The 25,630-nt window shown below is 37.0% G+C and overlaps 4 protein-coding genes and 1 pseudogene across 5 annotated transcripts; 2 read left to right on the forward strand and 3 right to left on the reverse strand.

The window, feature by feature from the left end:
- Positions 1 to 154: 154 nt before the first annotated feature.
- Positions 155 to 4,825, forward strand: LOC111325731 (neuralized-like protein 2). The gene is made up of 2 exons (XM_022929601.2): positions 155 to 749; positions 3,775 to 4,825. Exons 1-2 carry the CDS (start codon positions 155 to 157, stop codon positions 3,888 to 3,890), a joined length of 711 nt encoding a protein of 236 aa, XP_022785336.2. The 3' UTR covers positions 3,891 to 4,825.
- LOC148734154 (uncharacterized) lies at positions 1,085 to 2,608 on the reverse strand (annotated as a pseudogene).
- LOC111325730 (nucleoporin SEH1) lies at positions 4,750 to 16,938 on the reverse strand. Of its 2 annotated transcripts, XM_022929600.2 has the most exons (13): positions 16,621 to 16,938; positions 14,566 to 14,616; positions 13,940 to 14,045; positions 11,366 to 11,409; positions 10,726 to 10,806; positions 10,185 to 10,262; positions 9,038 to 9,090; positions 8,462 to 8,554; positions 7,826 to 7,903; positions 6,754 to 6,816; positions 6,552 to 6,633; positions 6,373 to 6,451; positions 4,750 to 6,116 (listed from the first exon to the last, which is right to left on the reverse strand). In XM_022929600.2, the coding sequence occupies exons 1-13, from the start codon at positions 16,729 to 16,731 to the stop codon at positions 5,956 to 5,958; spliced, it is 1,080 nt and encodes a 359-aa protein (XP_022785335.2). In that variant the 5' UTR covers positions 16,732 to 16,938; the 3' UTR covers positions 4,750 to 5,955. The 2 variants fall into 2 exon arrangements, 1 of the variants encoding a protein (XP_022785335.2); XR_002694366.2 differs by lacking the exon at positions 6,552 to 6,633 and having other exon boundaries at positions 5,978 to 6,116; positions 16,621 to 16,910.
- A 61-nt stretch (positions 16,939 to 16,999) lies between these two features.
- On the forward strand, positions 17,000 to 20,785 carry LOC111325732 (polyadenylate-binding protein 2-B). Its single transcript, XM_088753928.1, has 8 exons — positions 17,000 to 17,054; positions 17,166 to 17,317; positions 17,705 to 17,822; positions 18,673 to 18,731; positions 19,041 to 19,147; positions 19,508 to 19,595; positions 19,694 to 19,842; positions 20,203 to 20,785. The coding sequence occupies exons 2-8, from the start codon at positions 17,186 to 17,188 to the stop codon at positions 20,237 to 20,239; spliced, it is 690 nt and encodes a 229-aa protein (XP_088610054.1). The 5' UTR covers positions 17,000 to 17,054; positions 17,166 to 17,185; the 3' UTR covers positions 20,240 to 20,785.
- A 446-nt stretch (positions 20,786 to 21,231) lies between these two features.
- On the reverse strand, positions 21,232 to 25,163 carry LOC111325733 (trafficking protein particle complex subunit 2-like protein). The gene is made up of 6 exons (XM_022929605.2): positions 25,035 to 25,163; positions 24,861 to 24,954; positions 24,287 to 24,365; positions 23,727 to 23,814; positions 21,893 to 21,972; positions 21,232 to 21,648 (listed from the first exon to the last, which is right to left on the reverse strand). Exons 1-6 carry the CDS (start codon positions 25,065 to 25,067, stop codon positions 21,606 to 21,608), a joined length of 417 nt encoding a protein of 138 aa, XP_022785340.1. The 5' UTR covers positions 25,068 to 25,163; the 3' UTR covers positions 21,232 to 21,605.
- Between the last annotated feature and the right edge of the window lie 467 nt (positions 25,164 to 25,630).

Genomic DNA, 25,630 nt, shown 5'->3' on the forward strand with positions numbered 1-25,630 from the left:
AGTAAAACATTGTTATAGTCGCATTGTTGATGGCAATTGCTAAATTTTTTTGCCGTTATAATGATGCTCTATCGCAATTGGAACGAATCTGAACACTTTTTATTGCGTATGATGCTGGCATGTTAGCAAGAGGTATCCAAAGTTATTTGCAAAAATGATGCGATTTCACGACAGACATGGAACTCATGTTCGGCTGTCACCGTCGAAGACATCCGCCACCAGAGTCAAAAGCTTCGCGAACGCGGTTGTATTTAGTCATCGCCCCTTAGCATTCGGTGAAACGTTCCTTTTTGAGATAGAAGAACAGGAAAAGGACTGGTCAGGTCATGTCCGTTGTGGGATCACAACTCACAATCCATCTTCAATTAAAAGTGTTCCGCCGTATCTTCTACCTGACATGGCCCAAATGGGGCGTACATGGGTTTATGCAATCAAATCAACGATGCAAAAGCCTCTTGGAGATGAACAACTGAAAGATTACGGTGGCCACAATTTTCAACGGCAAGAGGCAGGAGATAAAGACGATAACCCCGTGTTTTGTGGTAAAAAAGCGAGAGAAGGGAAATTAAAACCCACAGATGTTGGCTCGCGAATTGGGGTGAAAGTCAGTCCGACAGGGGAACTGTACTTCTTCGTAAATGGTATAAAATTTGGTCCCTGCGCCTTAGATGTACCCGTTGACAGGGATCTTTATGTGGCTGTAGACGTGTACGGAACAACAAAACGAGTTCAAATCATTCAGTGTGGAGGTTAGCAAAGTATAAACAATACCTTTGCAAGGGTAGGGGAAAAGGTAACCTCTATTGCCCCCAGGGATACTTTGTGAATGCGGGAAGGGCGCAGCAAGGGGATGAGAATTCCCCAGTTCTTTTATCCTTCTCACTTGTGTCTTACACCTTCGACTTCAGTCTTTTATTATGTAATACTAAATGGTACTGCTGAATGATTTACGAATGTTTGCTTCTTCCTGCCCATTGTCTCCATAGCCCTTATCCTCCCCTTCACTTTGGAACTACGGGTATGTCATACCTAGGGGTTTCGTGAATTGAGAAATACACAAAGCAACAAAGGGCATCCTCAGTAATGTCTTGGAAAATTATATATTACGATTTTTATTTCTTAAATTTATTTTCTGAATGTGGTTTTACATGATTGTAAGTGATTTACAGCTAGTTTAGTCACTAACGGCTTAAAAATTAAGTTTTGTAGATCTTAATTATTCACAGTGGGCTAAGTTTAGCGAGTCAAGTACAGCTATTAATAGACAACAAAGATAAAGGAATAAATAAAGATAAAGAAATAAACCTTTCAGAATAATTGTGCCATCTTAATGAAGCAAGTCTCTGTCAGCTCTCTCCACCTAGCTCCAGTTGTTTCAAGGTTGCATGATCACAATCCTGGCATTTATGTCTTGTACATTTGAACTTAATAAGTAGTTTCTTAGAAATCGACTTTGAAATAAAAGTTAGCGCAAAGAAGTCACGACGTTTCGACCTCTCTGAGGTCACTTTCAAGCGAGTAAGTTTTCCAAATCAGCATAAATATGTTGAAGCAAGTTGAAGACGATAAAATGTGCCAATGCTAAAATATGCGAAAAAGTGTAAACAATATACAATGGAAGAGAATAAAATAATAAAATAATCATAGCTATAATTGTTCTAAACAAATAGTTTGGCGTGAATTGAATCACACTGTTTATTTAGCGTTGGTTTCAGTTCTTTGATAAAAAACATTTCAAAAACAAGGCAGTCAAATTTGTTCTGACACTTCCTTAAGATTTGAAAATTCTGTGTGATGTCTTTTGGCTCCAAGTTGTGCTGATCCCTGAGGTGGTGTCCAATTGCCGATCCTTTGTGTTCTTCAATTCGTTGGTGTATTAGTGTCAGCACGTGTAGCCGACATGGCCTGCATCACACAGGCCACACTGAAATGAATACACCACGCATTGTTGACTCACAAGAGGCGGTTTGTCTTCCCTGACCCTAATTTCATTCTTGATTGTTTTACTTGTGTAAACTGGGCTAATATCTACATTGATCTTTTGACTGAGGTCAGCCAACTGTTTTCGTACCACATTTGCAGATTTTTGGTCCTTGTAGGGCAACATGATTCTGACTGGGACTTCTCTTTTATCAGTCAGTTGGGTATGTGAATCCTCAGACACTTTTGATTCAACAAATCTGCGAATGGTTGACTGCACAAGGTCGTCAGGATAGCGCAGTCGGAAAAGATCTCTATAAGGTGTTCACATTCCTCATGAAAAAACTTCCATGTAGACGAGAGTTGGAACGCACGGTTTAGTATGGTGATCAGCAGTGACCGTTTGTATCTAGAGTCAACGTGACTGTGATTGCATAGCAAATGCGCTCTGTCCTTTGGTTTTCTGTAGACCATGGTGTCTAGGCAGCAACCATTCCTGATAACATCCATTCCGAGAAAGGGAAGCCTACCATTTTCTTGGAGTTCCATTGTGAAATCAATAGAGGGATGAGACTTGTTGAATGTCGATTCACTGATAACAGAGAAGCTCCACTCAGAATCGTGTTGCCCTACATGGACCAGAAATCTGCAAACATCGTACGGAAACAGTTGGCTGACCTCAGTCAGAAGATCAACGTAGATATTAGCCCAGTTTATACAAGTAAAAAGATCAAGAATGAAATTAGGGTCAGGAAAGACAAACAGCCTCTTGTGAGTCAACAATGCGTGGTGTATTCATTTCAGTGTGGCCTGTGTGATGCAGGCTGTGTCGGCTACACGTGCCGACACTTACACCAATGAATTGAAGAACACAAAGGATCGGCAATCATACACCACCTCTTGGAGCCAAAAGACATCACACAGAATTTTCGAATCTTAAGGAAGTGTCAGAACAAATTTGACTGCCTTGTTTTTGAAATTTTTTTATCAAAGAACTGAAACCAACGCTAAACAAACAGTGCCATTCAATTTGTGCCAAACTATTTGTCTAGAACAATTCGTGCTACAATTATTTTATTCTTTAATTCTCTTCCATTGTATATTGTTTACACTTTCACATATTTGAGCGTTGGCCACATTTTATCGTCTTCAACTTGCTTCAACATATTTATGCTGATTTGGAAAACTTACTCCCTTGAAAATGACCTCAGAGAGGTCGAAACGTCATGACTTCTTAGCGCTAGCTTTTATTTCAAAAACATTTGAACTTACACATATAATAAAACAGCAGAGTTTATGTTCATGGACAGTAACATGTTTTGGGCCCAACTTAGAGTGATTTTAGCTTCAGCTGCTAAGGCAAGAGTTAGAATGACTCTGAAAAGGGCACAAAGCAAATTAATGCCCAAGAACATAAAATTAAAGTATTATTATTATTATTATCATATAGCAACGAACAGTGTGATTGGTCATGCCACTATGCAAGCATATGACGAGCCAAAATACATTTAACCCCACCAATACTTTCAGGTGCAGAATGTGCCACAATGCCTGACACAGTGATGATACTATAGAGAGCTAAACACTCTTGATAACTGTCAAGGCAAGCTGCTTGCATTGCCTCTCATGTCATGGGGAAAATTTCAGTTTAAACTATTTGTGACAGAATGTTGTCCATGCAACAGGTTACACAGATCAATTAGCATGAGACTGATGGGATGCAATTAAGGATGACCATGACTGCTGGATAAGGTTGAAAATTACAGTAGTTAAGGGGGAAACAATCAAGTGCTCAATACAGAATGGTGTGGCTTACCACTATGGTTGTAATCTAACATACTTTTCTTGTTCTAGTGCCACCACTTCTTGATTTGTGTTGTGAAAACATCAAGAAATGTGTTACAAAAGGGGAAGATCTGGAATCACTCCCAATCACAGCATCACTGAAGAAGTACATTGCAACATTTTAACAAGAAATTGTAGTCACAGAGAAAGACAATATCTGCAGTGTGCTTAAGCATTAAGACATAAGCAGTGCATGAAAATTAAATTCAGTACAATTATGATAGCATTTTTTCTTTTGGGTCACAACTCACAAGGATATATGGCCTCCCTAAAATACAGTTTTATTTTAAATTAGTCTGTCACGGACTATGTCCAGATATGAAACATAGAATTTTTATATTTTATCTTGGAAAAGTATCAGTATTCGTTCTTGATTAGTAGAAGTTAAACCTTTTCATTGGATTTGTCTGCTTTGAGATTTTTAGATTTAGTTTTAAAAAGAATATTAATGTTTTTCCTTGGTTACATTGGGAAAAAAAACACTTAAGGGTCTTGTTTTTTGTTTGATTCAAGCCTCAGTGGATCAAATGCTTTTGCTATGAAACTAAGTTGACTCCAAATTTTATTTTTTTGTGATTTGTAACTTATGTGAAGTCCTCAGTAATTTTGATTGTGAGACAGGACTTACATTGTATTTTAAGTCTGGATTGAATTTAGCTCTAAGCAGTTGAATGGATTCATTTAGTTTTTTGCTGTGTGTGTGACTTTTGAATAATTTGAAGAGAAACACGAATTCACCAGTAAACCTACCAAGGACAAATGTCAGTGTCTTCTAGACATCAAGAATGTGGTAATATTATTCTTGAATTTATTTTTTTTGTCTGAAAAAATAATTGTTTTTTTTGTGGAGGTGAAAATTTTCTGTTTGTTACTAATGACTTGAAAAGGCATAATGTTTTTTTTATGTGAGGTGTGACTCAATTTAGCTGCATCAATTCTATAGACTGAGGCAGTTTGCCTGCCTATAAACACTCTAACTAAGTGTTTAAACATATAATATTTTATTTACCAAGATAGGTATGTTCCTCAAAGGAAAATAAAAGAATGGTTAGGTACTAGGTATCCTTAAAACACTACTGTACAGCTTTCACAATTCCGAATGAAACCGTTTTCCTTGATAAATTGGTCAAAAGGACCTCAGCAAGAATTAATCACAATCAGTACTGCGAATGGGCACACTGCACTGATACACTTATCAAGAAGAAATGATTAACCAACCAAAGTCAACTACTTCTACATATTTAAGCCTACTAAGTGCTTCCTAAAGAGTAGAATTAATTAACAATAATTTGTGTATGGAACAAATACTTGTAGATTAGCACAATACCAAAAGAAATCATACCTGATTGTGATTAACATTTTTTCTGTTGATCTGACTCTTCCATAAACATATATTAGGAATTAATTTTAATTCACTGAATATGCAATGATAAGATTTTGTACCCATTCGCAGGAGTGGATCCAGCATTTTTCTTAGAAGGGGGTACACTGCTAGTAGGCAAGTAATTGACAGGTGATTAAAGCAAATTTTTGAAGCAAACAACAAAGAGAAGGCTACTGACTAGGCACTGAATACCATAATGTAAAACTACTGAGAATACATAAACGACAGCAGATTTTATATAGCCGTGAAGTTTATCAATAAGCTGCGAATCTCCTCCCTGCACCCCTCCCCTGGAAAAGCTCCCTCCTGGAAATTTTGGTTCATTCAACAGGACAAAGTTCAACACCCTTCTCTTCTATATGAAATTTTTCCTTCATCTATATCCTAAAATCTATCCATATTGAGAGGCATCTGCTTCAAGTTATAAGTTTACCAGGGCCCAGTTGTTTAAAGGGCAGACAACCGTTAATTAAGGGATAATTGGTATCCAGCCAGTAGGTGTTAGGAAGACTTACTGCCCTATCCACAGTGACAGTGATATCTACCCTTCATAAATCTAGAGCTAGAACTGTTCTCTTATTCTTAGAGAGAGAAAAAAAAAATCAAATGTTCAGAAGCTCTTTCACTAGTTTTTTCTTCCACATGTAACTAGTAATTGTAAATACTGAAGTTTACCCCCAAGATGTCTGATTAGCTCATATCTCAGTTAATTCTTTGTTACTTGCGTTAATTGCTGATGGTGTTGATCACAATGTATTCTGATCAGCATTTACAAAAGGTGTCCATGGTAAGCAGAGAGTACTGTGTTATGATGTGTACCATGTAGTCTGTGTCTTGAATGCAGCAAGACCTGGTTTTGGATCCTGCCCATTCATGATTGGACCACTCATACTAGGGCCAGGCATGGAACCTGAGATGCCATCTCCACGTAAAACTGTTATACACTTCCAGTTGTTAAGATAGTTAGCTGATAGGAAAAAGGATTGGATAAGATTTAAGGCTGATTAGCCTTCATAATGTGTGGCTCTGCTAAAAAAGTTAATGTCCAAGTAGTCCTGCAAATTTCAGGTCAAACTGCTCCCTTCTGTATTCAGTTTGGCTTGGTAATAAGCGATTGCTTAGAATCAGTGTTGAAAATGTTTCACTCAAATCCTAGTACATCCAAATTCTAATTTAAACAAAAAATGATTTAGGAAAACAAACTCCTTTTTTTATCACTTTACCTTTCCATAAACGTACACAGCCATCATCTCCAGAGGAAGCCAGAATTGTGCCAGTTATATTCCACTCAACTCTCCAAACCTACAGGAAATTTAACAGTTTAATTGAGCTGTTGGTAAAAAGTGCATATTTTAACTGATCATAAACTTCTAATTACTGATTTATGTATTTGAAATCTTACTTGGGAGTCATGATCATTAAACTGTGCTGCCAGACTGATATCAAGTTTGGCCAAACTTGCTCCTGCTCCAGTTCCTTGCTCTCTGTTGGTTTGCAAAATGAAAAACAAAAATTGCTATTGACAAGAGTTGAATTACCAGTGAGAGTATCATGAAAAGATGAGCCCTTCAGAATGTTTACAATTTTTGCACTAATGATCTCACCTGTAAGGTTTGAGCATCATAATACGAACATCCTTTGAAGCAATGGCCAAAAGATGATAAGACCTAAAATGAGCATTTGCCAACAAAAACAAAAAAACAATGGTCTGAAATCTTTGATTCAAGATATTTCATTGATGTAATCTTGTTCAAGATGTCACAAATTTCCTGCTGTAAATAGCATTTTTTCGCATATATCACCATTTCCTAATCTGTGCATTACCAAAATGCTCTCAAGTTAGAGAAATCATTAAATATGAAGGCTTAAGGTGGGGAACCTTTCAGATAAAGGCCCGTTTAAACGGTTTCAACATTTGCTTCAACATGCATTCAACAATTTGTTCATTGCCTTTAGACAGGTCGTCCAACATTGTTGAAAACGAAAAAGTGTCGAAAGCTTGTTGAATCAAGTTTAAATTATTTTAAACTTTCATTCAACATCGATATATTGATTCAACTTTTCTTTTGTTCTCAAAAATGTTGAATAGTGTTGAAGCTGTTTGAACACTCTGTCATGAAACAATTGAACACACACCTGCTCATATCAGGGTGCAAAAGTCAATATGGTGTCTGGAGAGAGTCTGGTTTCTAGTTCTTAGTTCCTCACAGTCAATTAAATTTCCCGAAAATGTTGGTTCGTTTGTTGGCACAATGTTGAAAACCATTTGAATGGCCCCCACACAACTTTGTTTTTGCTTCCAACAGGTGCCCAACATCCGTTCAACTTTTGTCGAACGAATGCTGGTCAAATGTTGAAACCGTTTAAATGGGCCTTAAGAGAGCTTCTGAAATCTGAAACAGATTATGAATAATTATCATTATGGCTTTTTTCAAACTTTCACTCAGCTTTCAAGGGCATTTGACATTTTTTTCCTGGTTGTTCTTGACAGATAAAGATTTGCACAGCAACACTACAGCATACTGTTTCTTCCAGACCTATGTTTTCACTTTTGACATTTTTGTCTACCAAAGGAGGATTGGTTTATTGAGAAGGGTGGGTCTAAAATAGAAAATTGAAGCACTAGATAGGGAGCTTGTCAGAGTATTTCAATCAAAGAAAGGAAAGATGATTTACCTTCCTAAATTTGGAGCAAAAGCCACATCGTGAACAGCATCTGTTATTGCCATAAGTGTTTCTACTCTGTGCCACTTTCTGTAGGTTTGGAGTCAGAAAAACATTCAATTTCACACTAGAAATTTAATGCATTCGAAAGTAAAAACATTTGCCCAAAGGGTTTATAGTAATTGTTATTATTACCTGGTCAGACATTGTGTTGCATTTTGGGGGCTAAAATAGATATACAAGCTTAGCCTGCTTGCACAATTGTTTAGACTGTTTTGTTATCACTTTTTTTTTTTGGTTTTGATTTTTTCAGTGCCCTCCAGCGTCATACTAATAGTGAAAGAGTTCATGTTCTTGGGCATAACCATGTTTTGGGCCCTTCTCAAAGTCACTTTAATCCTTGTCTAGCTGCTTGAGCTAGAATCACTATGAGTTGGGCCCAAACCATATTTTTGCCCAGGCTGACTATTACTGAGTGACAGAATTTAGTAACTGACAGACTCAAAAATAAATAATTGTACACTGAATAACACAAAAAGTAGTTTCCATGTAGAAAATATTCCCAGAAGAAAGCTGATGTCAGAATCCTTATTCTGTGATGCTGGCAAAATGGTAATGACTCTAGAAGGGATATTATCACAGACACACCTGCTTGCTTCATTGTATTCATGTATTTGAACTTTTCCTCCAGCACTGGTGTTAGAATCATTACTGCCTACCGCTAACATTGGTGGATGTACTCTAAACAAGTTAGAATTAGAATCACTTATACGCAGCACAATATAAGAATAAAGGACGCTGCACTGCTGATCAGTTTCCAATACACACATTATTTTCTTGACAGAGACATTTTGCTTCAGTGTTAAGTTTTTAAATCCTTTGTCCCATAACAGTGACTTTCAGCTAGAATAATTTTTTTAATTAAAAAAAAAAAAAAAAAAAAAACACAGAGTAACATATAAGGAGAAGATGCTAGATTCCCAATCATACAAATATGCGTGAAGACCAGACTAGGAATTTTATGATCAGGTCAATGCTATTTGAACCACAAAGTTTTCCCTTTTGAAATAATATGGCAAAGCCCTGGTGCCATAACAGACTATCTTTGAAATCTTTCATTGATTTTAACAAACTTTCACCCCAGAATTTGGAAGCAAGAACCTTCAGGCACCCAACATTTCTTATATGAACATGGCTCGGATCATAACAATTCATTTCTTGTACCTTGATAAGTTCCATGACACACAGCTACAACTCAGTTTGTGTGAGATCTCATTCTGCAAGAAGAATGATATAGTTTAATCATGTATCACTTTGTGATTTCACTGACTAGGATACATATTGTCAATGCAGTAAATACTTTAGAACCCTGCTGACTCAAACCTGGTTAACTTGAACACCCACTAACTCAAACAAGACATGATTTAAATTTGTCCTTGGATTTGAGCCCATTTTTTCAGTCATTTACCATCAGGTAGCTATAGCTCCCTGTTAACTTGAACTAATTCAATTTCCCTTGGCTCAGATTTATCTTGATACCTTGAACTTCAAGTAAAAATGTTGGTTGATAAACACTTAAATTAAGTGTCAGAACACAGCTGATTGACACCTCCCAACCTTCAATTTTAATTGATATCAATGTGATACCATTCAATATGCAATACATTTAGCTAGCCTAAACTTTCCAAACTAACCGCTCTTGTGTTGTGTATTAGGGTTTGATGTATACTACTATAGGGTAACATGTGCTCAGACCAAGTGCTCTACACAACTACTTTATTAGAATACTGATGAACTTAAGATAAATATATGGATAATCATGTGTTTGGGGTTAAGGTGTGGTAACCAATGGAATTCAGATTATGTAATAACTAAGGTATCTATCCAATAGAAATAAACACTACATCTTGTAAAAGCTCTTATAAAACAAACAAAATGAGTGAAATTGACTCTTGATTGTGCAATGGTAAAAGTAGGATTCCTTATCAGTTATTTACAGGATAGTTGAAATTCAACACCAATCCCACAAATTGAAACCCCCACTCACTCAAACCATTTCAATGGGGTTCTACTGAATAAACCAAGGCAATGAGGTTCTACTGAATAATAAAAAACTGAATGTGCAACATATGATTTTTCCATGTAAAGAAATTATATAAAGTAGACCTCCAAGAACTCCAACAATGAGACCTCTCATTAAGAAGCCAAAGAAATACTATCAATAATATTTAGTGTAATAAAACTAAACAATTCCATCCTTTATGCTGATACCGTTTTTAAAAGTGAAACCAACATTCTTGTTGCTAAAACTGTCTACTGATGACAAAACTAACAAATAAAGAAGATGCAAACAGTCCAAGTTGCCACTTACTTGTAGCTGCCACTGGCTTAAATTCATAATATCAGGGGCTTCATAAATTCTAACAGTGCCATCCTTGGAACATGTGGCCTACACAAAACAAAATAGCAACAGCAGATCCATTTTGTGCAATCACAAACTTTACACTTCAAGGTAAGTTTCAAGGAGATTCAAGACTAGTTAAGAAACAAACTTTAGAATGAACTTCACTTATTTAGACAAAAGATAAATATAGTCAAGGGTCCTTTGAGACATTGAATTTTTCATTGGAGAGACCACACAAACAGTTACTTTGTCTGTTGCAAACTTTTTAAATTACACCATAGGTATAAAGCCATGCAACATTATTTTGAAACTGATTCTTCACTCACTTGTTAGCTCAGTTGGTAGAGCACTGCACCGGTATCACAGAGGTCATAGGTTCAAATCCAGCACAGGTCTGAATTTTTTTCAGGCCTTATTTCCACTACTACATAAGTAGTGTTCTTTACTGCAAGGATTACTTTTATACATTTGATTCTTCACTTGTTTATTCACTAGTGTCATAACCTACCAACTGTAGTCCTAAATGTTTCGGAGCAAACTTGACATCTGTTACAGAGGTTCTACTATCAACGAGGGAGGTCCTTTTCACCTGAAAATATGGATGGTATGTTACATTATTTTATTAAGTAAATGTTCCTAAATAAAGAAAAATAATGACACTGTGTTGCATGAATTTTATGACTTTTTATTTTCACAGATCTTGCTGCCACAATACTTGGTCTGTAGAATTAGATTTTTCTTGTGGCAATAAAGTGTCAATAAAGTGTCAATATGTATTATCCGTACTCACTTAAATCACCAAAATAGAAGAGCTAATCCATGAAATAAGATTCCATGCTATGTCATGTAAAAGTCATTAAGAAAGCATCTATCCTGGGGTGGGACCATAATGTCAAACATGCACCCCCCTTGAAAAGCACCCCCACTTTCCTGCCTCCCTCACTTTCTTAAATAGTTAGGATACATGCACAAGCAAAACCTGTTTCTATTCCTTTTTAAGCTTTAACTTCAGCAGGGTCAGAACAGGTTCCCAGCTTTGATTAAGCGCCCTCCCTCCAATGAGCACCACTCCTTTTAGCCAAAAATCTAAATAAGCCCCCTGGCATTTATCCAAGGGAATACCATAAAACTTGTTTTATAGTTCTTACCCAATGACTTTGCCCTTGTGATATGCCATCACCAGACCCTACAACTGAATTAAAATTATATGTTTCAAAATTTCTTGACATGATATAATCTATAAAATAAATGATATTCAAGTTGGTCCGTTAATGCAACAACATGTGATGTAACTTTTTTTAATAGATAGCTTTCAATAGTTATGAGTAAAACACCAGAGATAACACAACTCCAATAAAATAAAAAATCCAACAGAATGTCACCTGATAATGATTTTCTTCACATTGCTCTGTTTCTCTTATATTTTATACTATTGATAGGGTATATTTTCATTGGTTTTACAATGATTAAAAATATTTAAATTTTGATCTTACTCTTTACATCCCAATTGGGCCACGTGTGATAATTAAGTAACTAAAAATGTTTCCATGACCATGATACTTTCTTCAGTTGTAAATGCACACTCAATTGTGTTGATTTGAATTATCCCCTGTCTTCACTGAAGCAATAATTTTAAAATTTGCTCCTGGCAACACACTGAATGTTTGAAAATAATTTCAAACCTATAGCTCTCAATATGTATATGTGAACGATCCTTCGCAGTAAAGCACTATTTGAGCAATAGTGAAAATCAGACCTGAAAAAAAATTTCAGGCCTGTACGGGATTCGAACCACTGACCTCTGCGATACTAGTGCAGCGCTCTACCAATTGAGCTAACAAGCCAACTGGGAGCAGGCCATCAAATTAATTCGACATAAACCCGTAGATGATAAATCAAACAACAACAAACAAACATATGAAACATATGTATGAACTGCGGTTATGAGACGTATATGTGAACGATCCTTCGCAGTAAAGCACTATTTGAGCAATAGTGAAAATCAGACTTGAAAAAAATTTCAGGCCTGTACGGGATTCGAACCACTGACCTCTGCGATACTAGTGCAGCGCTCTACCAATTGAGCTAACAAGCCAACTGGGAGCAGGCCATCAAATTAATTCGACATAAACCCGTAGATGATAAATCAAACAACAACAAACATATGAAACATATGTATGAACTGCGGTTATGAGACGTATATGTGAACGATCCTTCGCAGTAAAGCACTATTTGAGCAATAGTGAAAATCAGACCTGAAAAAAATTTCAGGCCTGTACGGGATTCGAACCACTGACCTCTGCGATACTAGTGCAGCGCTCTACCAATTGAGCTAACAAGCCAACTGGGAGCAGGCCATCAAATTAATTCGACATAAACCCGTAGATGATAAATCAAACAACAACAAACATATGAAACATATGTATGAACTGCGGTTATGAGACGTATATGTGAACGATCCTTCGCAGTAAAGCACTATTTGAGCAATAGTGAAAATCAGACCTGAAAAAAAAAAAATTTGCTTTACTGCGAAGGATCGTTCACATATACGTCTCATAACCGCAGTTCATACATATGTTTCATATGTTTGTTGTTGTTTGATTTATCATCTACGGGTTTATGTCGAATTAATTTGATGGCCTGCTCCCAGTTGGCTTGTTAGCTCAATTGGTAGAGCGCTGCACTAGTATCGCAGAGGTCAGTGGTTCGAATCCCGTACAGGCCTGAAATTTTTTTCAGGTCTGATTTTCACATTGGTTCGAATCCCGTACAGGCCTGAAATTTTTTTCAGGTCTGATTTTCACTATTGCTCAAATAGTGCTTTACTGCGAAGGATCGTTCACATATACGTCTCATAACCGCAGTTCATACATATGTTTCATATGTTTGTTGTTGTTTGATTTATCATCTACGGGTTTATGTCGAATTAATTTGATGGCCTGCTCCCAGTTGGCTTGTTAGCTCAATTGGTAGAGCGCTGCACTAGTATCGCAGAGGTCAGTGGTTTGAATCCCGTACAGGCCTGAAATTTTTTTCAGGTCTGATTTTCACAGTGGTTCGAATCCCGTACAGGCCTGAAATTTTTTTCAGGTCTGATTTTCACTATTGCTCAAATAGTGCTTTACTGCGAAGGATCGTTCACATATACGTCTCATAACCGCAGTTCATACATATGTTTCATATGTTTGTTGTTGTTTGATTTATCATCTACGGGTTTATGTCGAATTAATTTGATGGCCTGCTCCCAGTTGGCTTGTTAGCTCAATTGGTAGAGTGCTGCACTAGTATCGCAGAGGTCAGTGGTTCGAATCCCGTACAGGCCTGAAATTTTTTTCAAGTCTGATTTTCACTATTGCTCAAATAGTGCTTTACTGCGAAGGATCGTTCACATATACGTCTCATAACTGCAGTTCATACATATGTTTCATATGTTTGTTTGTTGTTGTTTGATTTATCATCTACGGGTTTATGTCGAATTAATTTGATGGCCTGCTCCCAGTTGGCTTGTTAGCTCAATTGGTAGAGCGCTGCACTAGTATCGCAGAGGTCAGTGGTTCGAATCCCGTACAGGCCTGAAATTTTTTTCAGGTCTGATTTTCACTATTGCTCAAATAGTGCTTTACTGCGAAGGATCGTTCACATATAGCTCTCAATATCTCAGTCATAATTCCCAAATATAACATCACAATACTGTTACAGGTGACAGAGGTAGTTTGTTTTACCTTGTTCTTCCCATACTGCAGCGGTCCTGTCAAAGGAACATGAAGCTAGCACCTGGCCAAATTCTGGATGTGCCCAAGTTACTTTCCATACTGAGCCAGAGTGGGTCTGGGAAATGAGAACTTTCAATTACTATTCATGAAGACACAGGGAAGGCAGAAGGAAAATCTAATCTTCATGTCAATAAAGCCTCTATTAATTCAAAGCTTCGCATCCCCCCTGCCCCCTGCCAGCAACCACCTGGATATTTGAGGATTGGTTTGTTCAAATTCCCACAATCCAAGGCAAAAATTGTGTTCAAATGCCCCACCCAATTTTTTGTAAAAAGGCAAAATCAGTGACTGTGACTTTCTACACATTGACTAAGCTTTAAAACCTAGACACTGAAACCTTGTAGACATTTGCTTGGAAAAGTGAACTATTTTCCATAAACACCTCCATATTTTAAGATATAACACTTGTATTCCTCTGGAAAGAGTTGGCACTTCTAGTTCAAATTCCCCACCTCAGCCAGGCATGGTTCTAATTTCCAACTCTCTAAAAAAAAGCTACTAGTTGCATCAAATCAAGAATGCTCCAATGTAGTGACAGAAGACATAGTATTATTTCCAAATATATTGTTCAGTACCTTCCAACTTGCTGTACAATGCCACTGACCATCCTCTCCAAGATCCCAAACCTATACAATGATATTTATTTAGTGAAAGTGAAAGTGAATGATTCAATACCTTAATAGCAGCATAGGCTGAATTGCTAAGGTCTACAGTGTTACTAAGGTTGAGATCGGATGTCAGCATTATCAGGCGCCTCTGGCAGCCGCTTTTAGTCCATGTAGTGACCTCACCTTTTCCCCCTACACCTCCCACCCCAGGGGAGGACGTCCATCACACAGTAATCTCGTGTGTGGGAAATTAAAGTCTCCTACACCAAACCCTGCAGGAGACAGGACCTCCATTTATTCATCCTTATCCGAGAAGACTAGAATGTCTATCCATTTCATTGATGTTGTAGAAAGGTAGCAAATTCTCCTCAGTTACTTTAATACCATGAGTATTGGTCCGGCCGGGACTCGAACCCTCGACCTCCTATACAACACAATCCAGCGCTCTAACCAATTGAGCTAACCAGGAGGAGTAACATCATCTTGATTAATTTGAGATCCCAAGTGTTGGTTTGGTCAGGCTTGAACCTTCCATCACCGAAACAGCAGTCCAGCACTCTACAGCCTGAGCTAATCAGGCAGCAGTGAACAGGTCTTGACACTAACAGTAGCCCACTAGCCACAGACTAGTAGAAATTCAGTTTTGCTAGTGGTGTTTGATTTTCACCAGCCAGTTTGGCTAGCAAACAAACTGAAATTGTCATAACATCAAAGATGTCCCTAGCCATTTGGCTAGTAAGTTGAGAAGTTAGTGTAGAGCCCTGAGTGAAATTAAACTATCTTGCACAAGACAAAAACTCAATGACTCAGACCAGGACTTAAACCTTGACCTAGTGATGGCTACCCCGTGTCTAATTAATCCCTGACTGAACAAAGAAGTCACAGCATGAAGTACTTAATAACTTTTACAAATCAGCAATTTACTGTTTTGTATCATTTATTAGTATAATTCCGGGGCTGAGCAAAGAGTTTCCAGCAATTTGATTGGTCGAGCGGTTCCTTATATGACGCTATATAAACCGCTCCACGCGGTTTATATAAAATGTTAAACTAAAATGTTAATAAATGTTACTAAAATGTTATGATTTTAGAAATTCCTCTGTTGTTCAGCTTTGAAATTATACTAAAACAATTATTCGCCTCAGGTTCGGAGAATATTGTCGAATAATCCCCTTGACTTTGTCTCGGGGATTATTCGATGATATTCACCTCGCCTTCGGTGAATAATTGTTAAATATTATTAACATAAGTCCACATCTTTTATTTGTCCATTGATCTCAAGTAACTGTATGTAGTCACGTATGATACACAATCCTTCGCAGTAGATAGCACTATTTATGCAATAGAGAGAATCAGACCTGAAAAAAATCAGGCCTGTATGGGATTCAAACCGCTGACCCCTGCGATACTAGTGCAGCGCTCTACCAATTGAGCTAACAAGCCAACTGGAAGCAGGCCATTAAGTTGATTCGTAATAAATCCGTGATAATAAATCAGATACAATGAATATATGAAGTTCATATATTTTGAACTGCGGTATTAAATCCGCATGATGCACGATCCTTCGCAGTAGATAGCACTATTTATGCAATAGCGAAAATCAGACCTGAAAAAAATCTGGCCTGTACGGGATTCGAACCACTGACCCCTGTGATACTAGTGCAGCACTCTACCAATTGAGCTAACAAGCCAACTGGGAGCAGGCCGTTAAGTTGATTCGTAATAAACCCGTGATGATAAATCAGATACAATGAATATATGAACTTCATATATTCATTGTATCTGATTTATCATAACGGGTTTATTACGAATCACATTAACGGCCTGCTCCCAGTTGGCTTGTTAGCTCAATTGGTAGAGCGCTGCACTAGTATCGCAGAGGTCAGCGGTTGGAATCCCGTACAGGCCTGATTTTTTTCAGGTCTGATTTTCGCTATTGCAGAAATAGTGCTACCTACTGCGAAGGATCGTGCATCATACGGAGTAAACATTGTTGTTAATGGTAATTTATCAGATTCTGACCTTAACACTTTGATCACTGGAACAAGTAGCCATTCTTCTTCCGTGGTAATCATACGACACATCGTGAATTAAATCTTTGTGTTCTGCAGGAATTTCGCGAGCTACAAACATGATTTTTGCGCGCTACAGACAACCAGTTCCTCTTTCTCCGCTTTTTAACTCCTTCCTATGTCATTTGAAACGCTCAAAACACTCAATGTTGGATAACCGAACGAGGTAGTAAGAAAGAGAGTCGTTTAAATCGGATAATTGGAAAATTCAAACTTTCAACTTCTGAAACACGACCAGGAACACACTTCATGGTAACTTATAATGTAACTTCCCCGTAACTTGATTCAAGTAGAAACTATACGATATCATATATGACGAGGTAACTATTGGTATAGTCATGTGACGAAGCCGTAATCGCCATCTTGGATTTTGGAACGCTAAAGGTTAGGATTTGCTGCGTGTTGAGCGCCATCCGTCTGCATCGGGCTTCATTAACGTCTCCAGTATTCGAAACATTGCATAGTTGGTCTTAAAATAACTCTACTGCTATTTAGTTAGGTATTTTCTCAAAGAAATGGCGGATTTAGATGAAACCGCTCAAGATAGCTTGCTAGACGCAGCTCTCCACACATCAAAGGACGACGATGCCGTTTTGGGAGATATTGCGGGAGTGGATCCTACAGTAGATGACTCATTGGAAGATCCGGTAACCTTGAAGTTTGCATTGCATGGTGTTGCTCACGATATCTTTTATTCATTGAGCTGAAAGGGTCACCGCCATTTTTTGGCTTTCGCTACTGAGCTTTGTTTTTAGTTGTGAGACAATGTACAAATTGAATTAAATTAAATTTAGAGGAACTGACTTACTTAGTAGGATAGTGTTAAATTACCTCTCAGACGAGTACATGTGTTACTTCAAAATACTATTTTTAGTCTTGTGAAGTGTTTAAACCAATCACACTCGGGCAAAATTTTAAATGGACTGTTGAAAGCAACACCTCTATGTAAGCCTTGTTAGCTGTATTGGAATGCATACCTGGTAACTTTAGATTCTTAAGTTATTTTATAAATTATATGTGGTGGTACATTGAAGGAACTTGAAGCTATTAAAGCAAGAGTGAAGGAGATGGAAGAAGAAGCAGAAAAGTTAAAAGAGATGCAGAAACAAGTTGAAGAATCCATTATGAGTCCCACAGCAGGACAATCAACATGTAAGATTAAGTAAGATTTTGCTTTCCCCCACCTTCCACCAACCTTCTTAAAACAGTTATGAGTGGTTAAAGGTGTTTATCTGAAATAACTTTTTGAGGTTAACATATTATCCTTTAACCCCTTTACTGGCAAGACTAATAATTCTCCCAACTGGTTGCAGTATAATTCATATATTAATTTGGATATATCAACAAAGTTGAAATGGTAAATTGGCCACCGTAACGATTACAAAGCTGACGTTTCGAGCGTTAGCCCTTCGTCGAAGCGAATAGAGGAATTGTGGTTCCCACCAATCATGTAGCTCCATTTTCTGCCTTTAAAAGCACACACAACCCACAATTCCTCTATTCGCTCCGACGAAGGGCTAACGCTCGAAATGTCAGCTTTTGTAATTGTTACGGTGGCCAATTTACCATTTCAACTTTGTTGATATATCCAAATTATTTCGTTACTCCCACCGATGCAGCCCCAAACAGTTTCTTTCGAAACTATCAGCCTTTATTATTCATATAATGTTTGTACAGAGAATTTGAATCAACTAATAATCCCCAATTGATATTTTTCTCCATTCTCATTTCTTGTTTGCTTGATATTGTATTGATATTGTAAGGAGAAATTCTGCCTTGGTCACCATTGGGAGTGAAAGGGTTAATATTGTTGTCAAAGAAGAGTTAATTGCTATGATGAGAAGAACTCTATCAGTCCAATGAGAACAGGAAGGATAATGAATTTTGAGCTTTATTTTTCCAACCTAGTGCATGTGGGTTCTCAGCTACATTCATATTGCATTTTCCTCATCTGTCTGACTTGTTCTTCTTTAGTAAATATTATCTCTTTTTTTTTCTGAAGTCCCAAAAACAATCGAAGAAAAAGGTGAAATTGATGCAAGATCAGTTTATGTGGGGAATGTAAGTAACGCTGTAATGATGCTGAAATTAAGAGGGATGCTCTGAATGTGTATCAACCCGATTGTTAACCTTACATGGACTTAATTCAATGCTATTTCCATGCTGTCACCAACATGTAACAGAACATCTGTATTACAATCACTGTTTCTCATCTTTTAATAGAAACTGAAATTAGCACAGAAGTGTGAGAAATTCATAAGGACATTCAGATTTGTTTGTATTTATAACTACTGCACCTGTTCTTTACCATAAATAATTTAAGAATTCTTACAGAATCCTTTTCATCCTTTTTTCTTTTTTTTTGGTCAGGTTGATTATTCTGCAACAGCTGAGGAATTAGAGCAGCATTTTCATGGATGTGGCTCCGTTAACAGAGTCACAATTCTTTGTGACAAATTCACTGGACACCCTAAAGGGTTTGTAATGTTTTTGTGGATGTGCGCTATGATCATTGCCATCAAATGTTGTTAAGCTTGCATACAAGACTGATGTACATGTGCAAGCGATTACTATGCTTTCTGAAGCATTACACAAGTAACAATGCCACTCTGAGGGGAAGGGATGGTAGTCTTTTTGAAGGTAACCCCCCTCCCAAAAGCAACTGTTCAAGTTTCCCATTTTGCCCATGTGATTTTTTTCTGTAGAGCAGAACTGAGACAAATAGTTCTTGGTCAAAAATAGAGCTTAACAACAGGAGTAGGGTTTGAGCTTCTATTTTGGCCAGTGTTTTAGTCACAAGACCTCTAAATACTGACAGTTATTTTACTTGCTGCTAGGTTTGCCTATATTGAATTTTCTGACAAGGAGAGTGTAGAAAATGCAGTAACCATGGATGATTCCTTGTTCAAAGGAAGACAGATAAAGGTATACTATCAGATTTACAAGTAAATCCTGGCTTTGTTGGAAAGTTTGATTTTGATGAAGTTTGAATTGGTTGAAATTCTGTCATTTTGTTATCCAAGGTAAATCCTAAAAGAACAAATCGCCCTGGTATCAGCACAACAGACAGAGGAACACCAAGGGGAAGGGGAAGAGGACGTGGCTTCAGAGGAGGATTGTACAATCCTTATTCAAATTACATGCCCAGGCCTAGGGGTAGAGCAATGTTTAGGTCAGTGATGGTTTCACTTGAGCTCTGGTATAACCTTTTTACTTTCCAGAGTGATCAGTGTATAGTTGTAGAAAAGAAAGCAATTATTGCTCAGAAATAACATCAAATTCTATGAAACAATTACCCACCTGGCAAATAGAAATGTATGGTCTGTAAGAAATGTGTAGCCATCAGTTAAAAGTGAATGATTTAGGTTTAAGCCATCTCATGAGTCTTAAAATGCAGGCTTTATCTAAACCTCTGTGTGATTGTTGGGATAAACAGGGAATTTCAGTTGGACAAGTAAGTCACATATAGCTTAAGACTAGTCTAAGGAAAAATTCTTCTGTTTCTCTGAGAAATTTTTTTTTTCTCTTACAGGGGCCGTGGAAGGGCATACTGGTATTCTCCGTATTAACAACTTTCCAAAGACATCACTGACCCCTACAATCTATTTTAAGTGATTGTTTTTTATATGCTCTGCATTACTCTTTTTTTTTTTGCATACTTTGACAAAGTTCAGCTGTTTTTGTCTTCACAGGTTTCTTGGCAATTATCAAGGGACCACTCCGTGAAGCTGCTAATTGGTTAAAATGAGAGCCTTGCTCAGCCTTCTTACCTAATGGATATATTCCAGAGTAGGTATAGTGACTTGAAAAGCTCTTTCAATTAAGACAGACTGTGGTGTTAAAAAAAAATAGGTTTAAAAAAGAAGACAAAAAATTTTTTGAGAATGAAAAACTTTATGAGAAGAAGAAAAAAAAAGACCATGAGCTGTTTTAAGACTGAAAAAAGAAGAACTAAGGAAACACTGAGTGACTGAGGAACAAGAGAGAGAGAGAGATAGGGTGAAAAAATACAGATACACACTTTTTGTGTTGTTGTTGTGTATTAGTAAATGTATTGGACTAACAGGCATTCAGCGTTGCAAGAAAACATCAATAAAAAATTTTGTAAAAATGTACCAGATGTTTCTGTTCTTTTTGTTGTTCTTCTTGTTGGATGTTTCTGTTCTTTTTGTTGGTACTGTACCAAGCCAGGGTGGGTTTTCAGTTCATTGCAAGTAATCTACCAACAATTGGTCAACTTGACAGCAGATATACTTTTGGTTAGAGAAAAAGGTCCTGAAAGTTTAGATTGTGTTGGGTCCAACCCTGAGTGACCAGCATGTAATTTCTCATTAGTGTAATACTACTTAATTGTTCACAAAGACCACGAGAATAAAAGGAGATGATTGCCAAACCTAAGGAGCTTTTGATTGTAAACCAAATTCTCCTTGTCAGTACCAAAATGTATCAAGAAGAGTAGGGAGAATGGACCCAGACCTCTAAATGTACGTTCAGTGCACTAGAAAACAAAATTGCCCTGTTTTTCTCGTGCATTTTGCATTCAAATTAACTGGAAAACATCTTGAACTGTCAAGGGTATACTGTTTACTTTTCATCTTTTATCAACTACTGTATGTTTACAAAGACCATTTTGTAAGGTTGTGGTAGCCAAGTGACATGCTCAAACATTGGACACCAGGCCTTTTTCTTAAGTTTCCACTTGTTTCCAATTTTCAAAATCTATATAAAAGTAAACGTGAAAATCAACGAGATTGCATTTTGACACGAAGTCAACATGACTGCTTGAGATGTCCATCATCATTTTTCTAATGTGTCAATTTGTTCCCAATAGTACCATACTCTGCAATGCTGTAACCTGCTTAAGAGCATCCACAAACAGCTAAGCAGTACTGAAGAAGTAATGTAAGTTCATAGTGCAGTAAGCACTTCTGTTGATCAATCTTCTTTCATCATTTTTACAATTGCCTCTTCAAAACGCCTGAAAAAAAGTGTTAGCGTTAGGAATAAGATATGATCTGAAAAGCAATTGACAGACAGAACTACTTTGATGACCTCTAAATGAAAGATGAGTAGTGTAAGCCACTTTCCAAAGTGTTATGGACTGTTTTCAGAATCCTTTAAAACTTAAAAGGAGAAATCCTTGATATGAAAGAACAGACTGAGTGTAACAAACATTTGAATCTAGTTCCTTCCTTTGAGTTAGAAGCTTTTGCTTTGCTCACCTTGATGTTATATTTTCTCCAGGGTTGTAAAAAGGATTGCAGAACATATCTGTATATGCTACATGAAGTTTTCGAAACATCTGGCAGTAGTAAAAAAATCAAAACATCATGAGAAAAATAGATGAAGAGATTACTTGTTTCTTTCTGTCTCTTAATGCCATCCAGTAAAAGAGTAGAAATGAGAATGACAAGGTGAAAATTTGAGGAGGCTGTGACTGAGAATTTATTCGATTGATAATTTGAGTCAACTTTCCAAGGGGAAGGTGTTTTCATAGAACAATTTTATTTTCAATACTTGCAACCAATGTTAAAGCAGAAAACTCTTGGAAATGCCATCTATAACCACAAGGGTACCACTAAAAACATTTTTTTTCCTCAATAAAATAAATTTTTATGCGATACAGCCCCCTATGACTTTGGACCCCTTTGGGTCTGAAAACACTCTTAGAGTTTGTGTTACACTGGATATGGTTTCATGGAACCTTGAGAGCACACATTAAATTCATTTGTCTTTCATTCTCCAAATGAATAAGTAACCACAATTTACCAAGCCAAATTTTTGGGTGAATTTTACCAGTTCTTGACTAAGGCACTGATGTGAAGCCTGATAATGCTTCAGTGAAATACATGCACAAACAAAATATAACTTGAATATTAAGAATCCAGGTATGAACACAGAGATAAATTTAGGGGCCTGTATCCATTTCTCAAAAGACCCAGAAACTTAAAGTGCACCTAAACCCAAAAATTTTTTTTTGCTAAACGAAATAAGCTTATTTTTTGGAGTATTTCTGTGCAAAAATTTTTTAATTTGCTTAAATCTTAAATTTTCTGTGCCTAGTCAAAATACGGAAAATCGGCCCCCATCTTGACCCACGACCTATTTTAAAGAGGAATGGCTCTAGTGGATAATGTGACGTCAAATCAAAAACACTTAAGTCTGCTTTTCACACATTTTCACTTGTTTGGGAAGGTTGTGGTCGATATTGTCCGAAATATGCAGACCAGGAGTGTTGTATGAGGAATGTATGAAGCGTGATACCCTCTTGCAAATTTCACACATTGCTACATCCTCCTACAACACACTTAGTCGGCATATTTTCGGACAAAATCGACTACAACCTTCCCAAACAAGCGAAAATGTGTGAAATGCAGACTTTCATGTTCTCGATTTGCCGTCACATTACCCGCTAGAGCCATTCCTCTTTAAACTCGGCCGTGGGGCAAGATGGCGGCCGATTTTCCGTATTTTGACTGGGCACAGACAATTGAAGATTTGAGCAAATAAAAAAATGTTTGCACAGAAATACTCCAAAAAATACGCTTATTTCGTTAAGCGAAAAAAAATTCTTTGGTTTAGGTGCACTTTAACTTGCCTGAAAAGGCAATTGTTGTTTTGCTTTGTTTCATTCAAGATTCAGGTATTGACAGCCAGTTTTTGTGCTTCAAACAATTGATATATATCAAGAAGCAAAACAGATTGAGCTCATTTTTGAGCCAAGAACCATACTATTATTCCTAACAGACAGGTGTCAAAATATTACTTTGGGCCCAATTCAGTTACAAGGAATTTCAAGAAATGGGGCCCAGATTAGAAAAACCAGTGTGAAAAATAGCCTGTTTAGGACTGAAATAGGGTCACAATTTGAAGAATAAGCTTGCCCTGAGAGAAAAATATTGTTTAAAATGGTAATTTTAAGAGAACAGTACAAACACATACAAATATTGAAAAAATAATTTGTTGCTGTAAACTACAATATGCATCAGATAGAAACTTGATACAGAGTAAATAAGGAAATACACTGAACAATTTGTAACAGGTACAACAGCTTACCGTCCTTATCTCATTGTCCCTTAGTGCAGTATTTGCAGACTCAACTACAATCACAAACTTGATTTTGGAGTTTGTAACATAGCCATACCTGTCATCTCAGTCAAAGATTGTTCAGTTAAAACATATATGGAATAACCACCTTTGTACAGTAAACTGGAAATCTGCCACACATGCTAACTCACTTTTTTAAAGACTTCATACAGAAGTTTCCCATAAGACAAGACAAAAACTGCAAAATTATTCAAAATCTGTTAAAAATACATTATTGATGAGAATATTGAGGCATGGCTAAACTAAAAGAAAATGATGCAGTAACTTTGTTTTTTTTGTTGTGGTAGCTCAACTTTGAAACATATGTTCCATGAGGAAAATTTGTGATGTAAAGGCAAAACTTCTTTGGACCTGACTTATGCGAGACAATGAAATATTCTTGTTTTAAAGCAGTAAAATTTCTTTTTGGAATATAGGCTTCCTTTGCAGCTGAACTGTAAAACTTTGCCTCTACAATGTTTCTGCAACAGATCTTAACCATATATTCGGAAGAAGGTTTAAAAGGATACACTTTATAGTCTTCAGTAGGATATAACAAACCAAGGTACAGTTCTCGGGGATCATTGGAACTTTTAGTTAGGGAGGACACTAAGAATGCAACATATCAAATACATATCATTTTTGGGCCAGGCTTCTGAGGCTACCCACGACTAACCATGAATGATGAGAGACCAAAATTTAGAAGGACGATGTTTGAAACTGAACAATGAAATAAATTTGTTAAAAGCGATATCTTGCTTGAAATACAACAACGAGCAAAAAATAACCCGAGACTTGTGGTAACACTTGGCAGCGTAGAATATTTACGGGCAAGCAGATGATTTATTTCTTTGAATGACATTACAAAAGTTCCATGAATTTACGAAAAGTTTGGTATACATGCACTGTGCTAGTCAGGCTAGGAAGAAAAAAAAATGCGAACGGAATATATTAATTTTAAAATTCTACGATAGATTATAACTATGATCATGTTTACGTATGCTATCAGAAAAAAAAATCCTTACATAAATAACCAGGAATTTTTCTATTAGTGCATCCTAGCTTTGTTGTAATATATACAGCTATTATTCTGAAATCATCCACCTTTTTCTTCGACAACATCTAACGAGGTATGAACTGTGTAGTGAAATTTCAATTCTTCTTCCGGAGAGACGGTCCGAAGATACAGTGGATAGTTCTGAAACGTTATTTAAACAAAAATTGTACTGAGGAAAAAGCTCAAAATGGTTTCTAAACTTAAAAAGGACAAATATTTACCTCTTTTCCTATGACAGCAACACAGACCGCCATCTTGGATTGGTATTTACTTCATATACGGTATCATATACTGTATCAAGACATTAATAGCAAGTAGTGACCCGACAGTCCCCGACAGATAAAATAGTTAATTGCCTCTTGATAGTTAACCTGGCTCAGGTCAAAGGTTAAGCCAGCGTCGTATTTCGAGTATAAATTGATTATATTCGTAGGGTGTCATTCATTGGCTTCATGTTCGTTCTATTGTTGTGCAGTGTGCAATGCCGATTCGATCGTGACGATTACCGTCCACTTTCCCACCCACCCTCCCTCAGTTTCGATCGTATGCCGCTATGATAGTTCTAGCAGTTAGTGTAATTCTTCGTTGTACTGCATTTGTTTCAGCTAGTGATTATTTTTATCAATAAAACTTCTTTCAGCCAAACACCATTTCGTTTTTTTGTTTTGGAAGCAAAAAGGGGGAATTTTGGTTTTATCAGCCGGATTGATAATGTAAATTGGCCAGTGTAAAGAGTTCTAAAAATGACGTTTTGGGCACTGATCCCTTCGTCAGAGCAGTAGAGCGAACTGAGGAATTGTGGGTTCTGTGTATGTTT

Source organism: Stylophora pistillata, chromosome 3 (genome assembly GCF_964205215.1).
Source record: "Stylophora pistillata chromosome 3, jaStyPist1.2, whole genome shotgun sequence".
NCBI classification, from domain to species: domain Eukaryota; kingdom Metazoa; phylum Cnidaria; class Anthozoa; order Scleractinia; family Pocilloporidae; genus Stylophora; species Stylophora pistillata.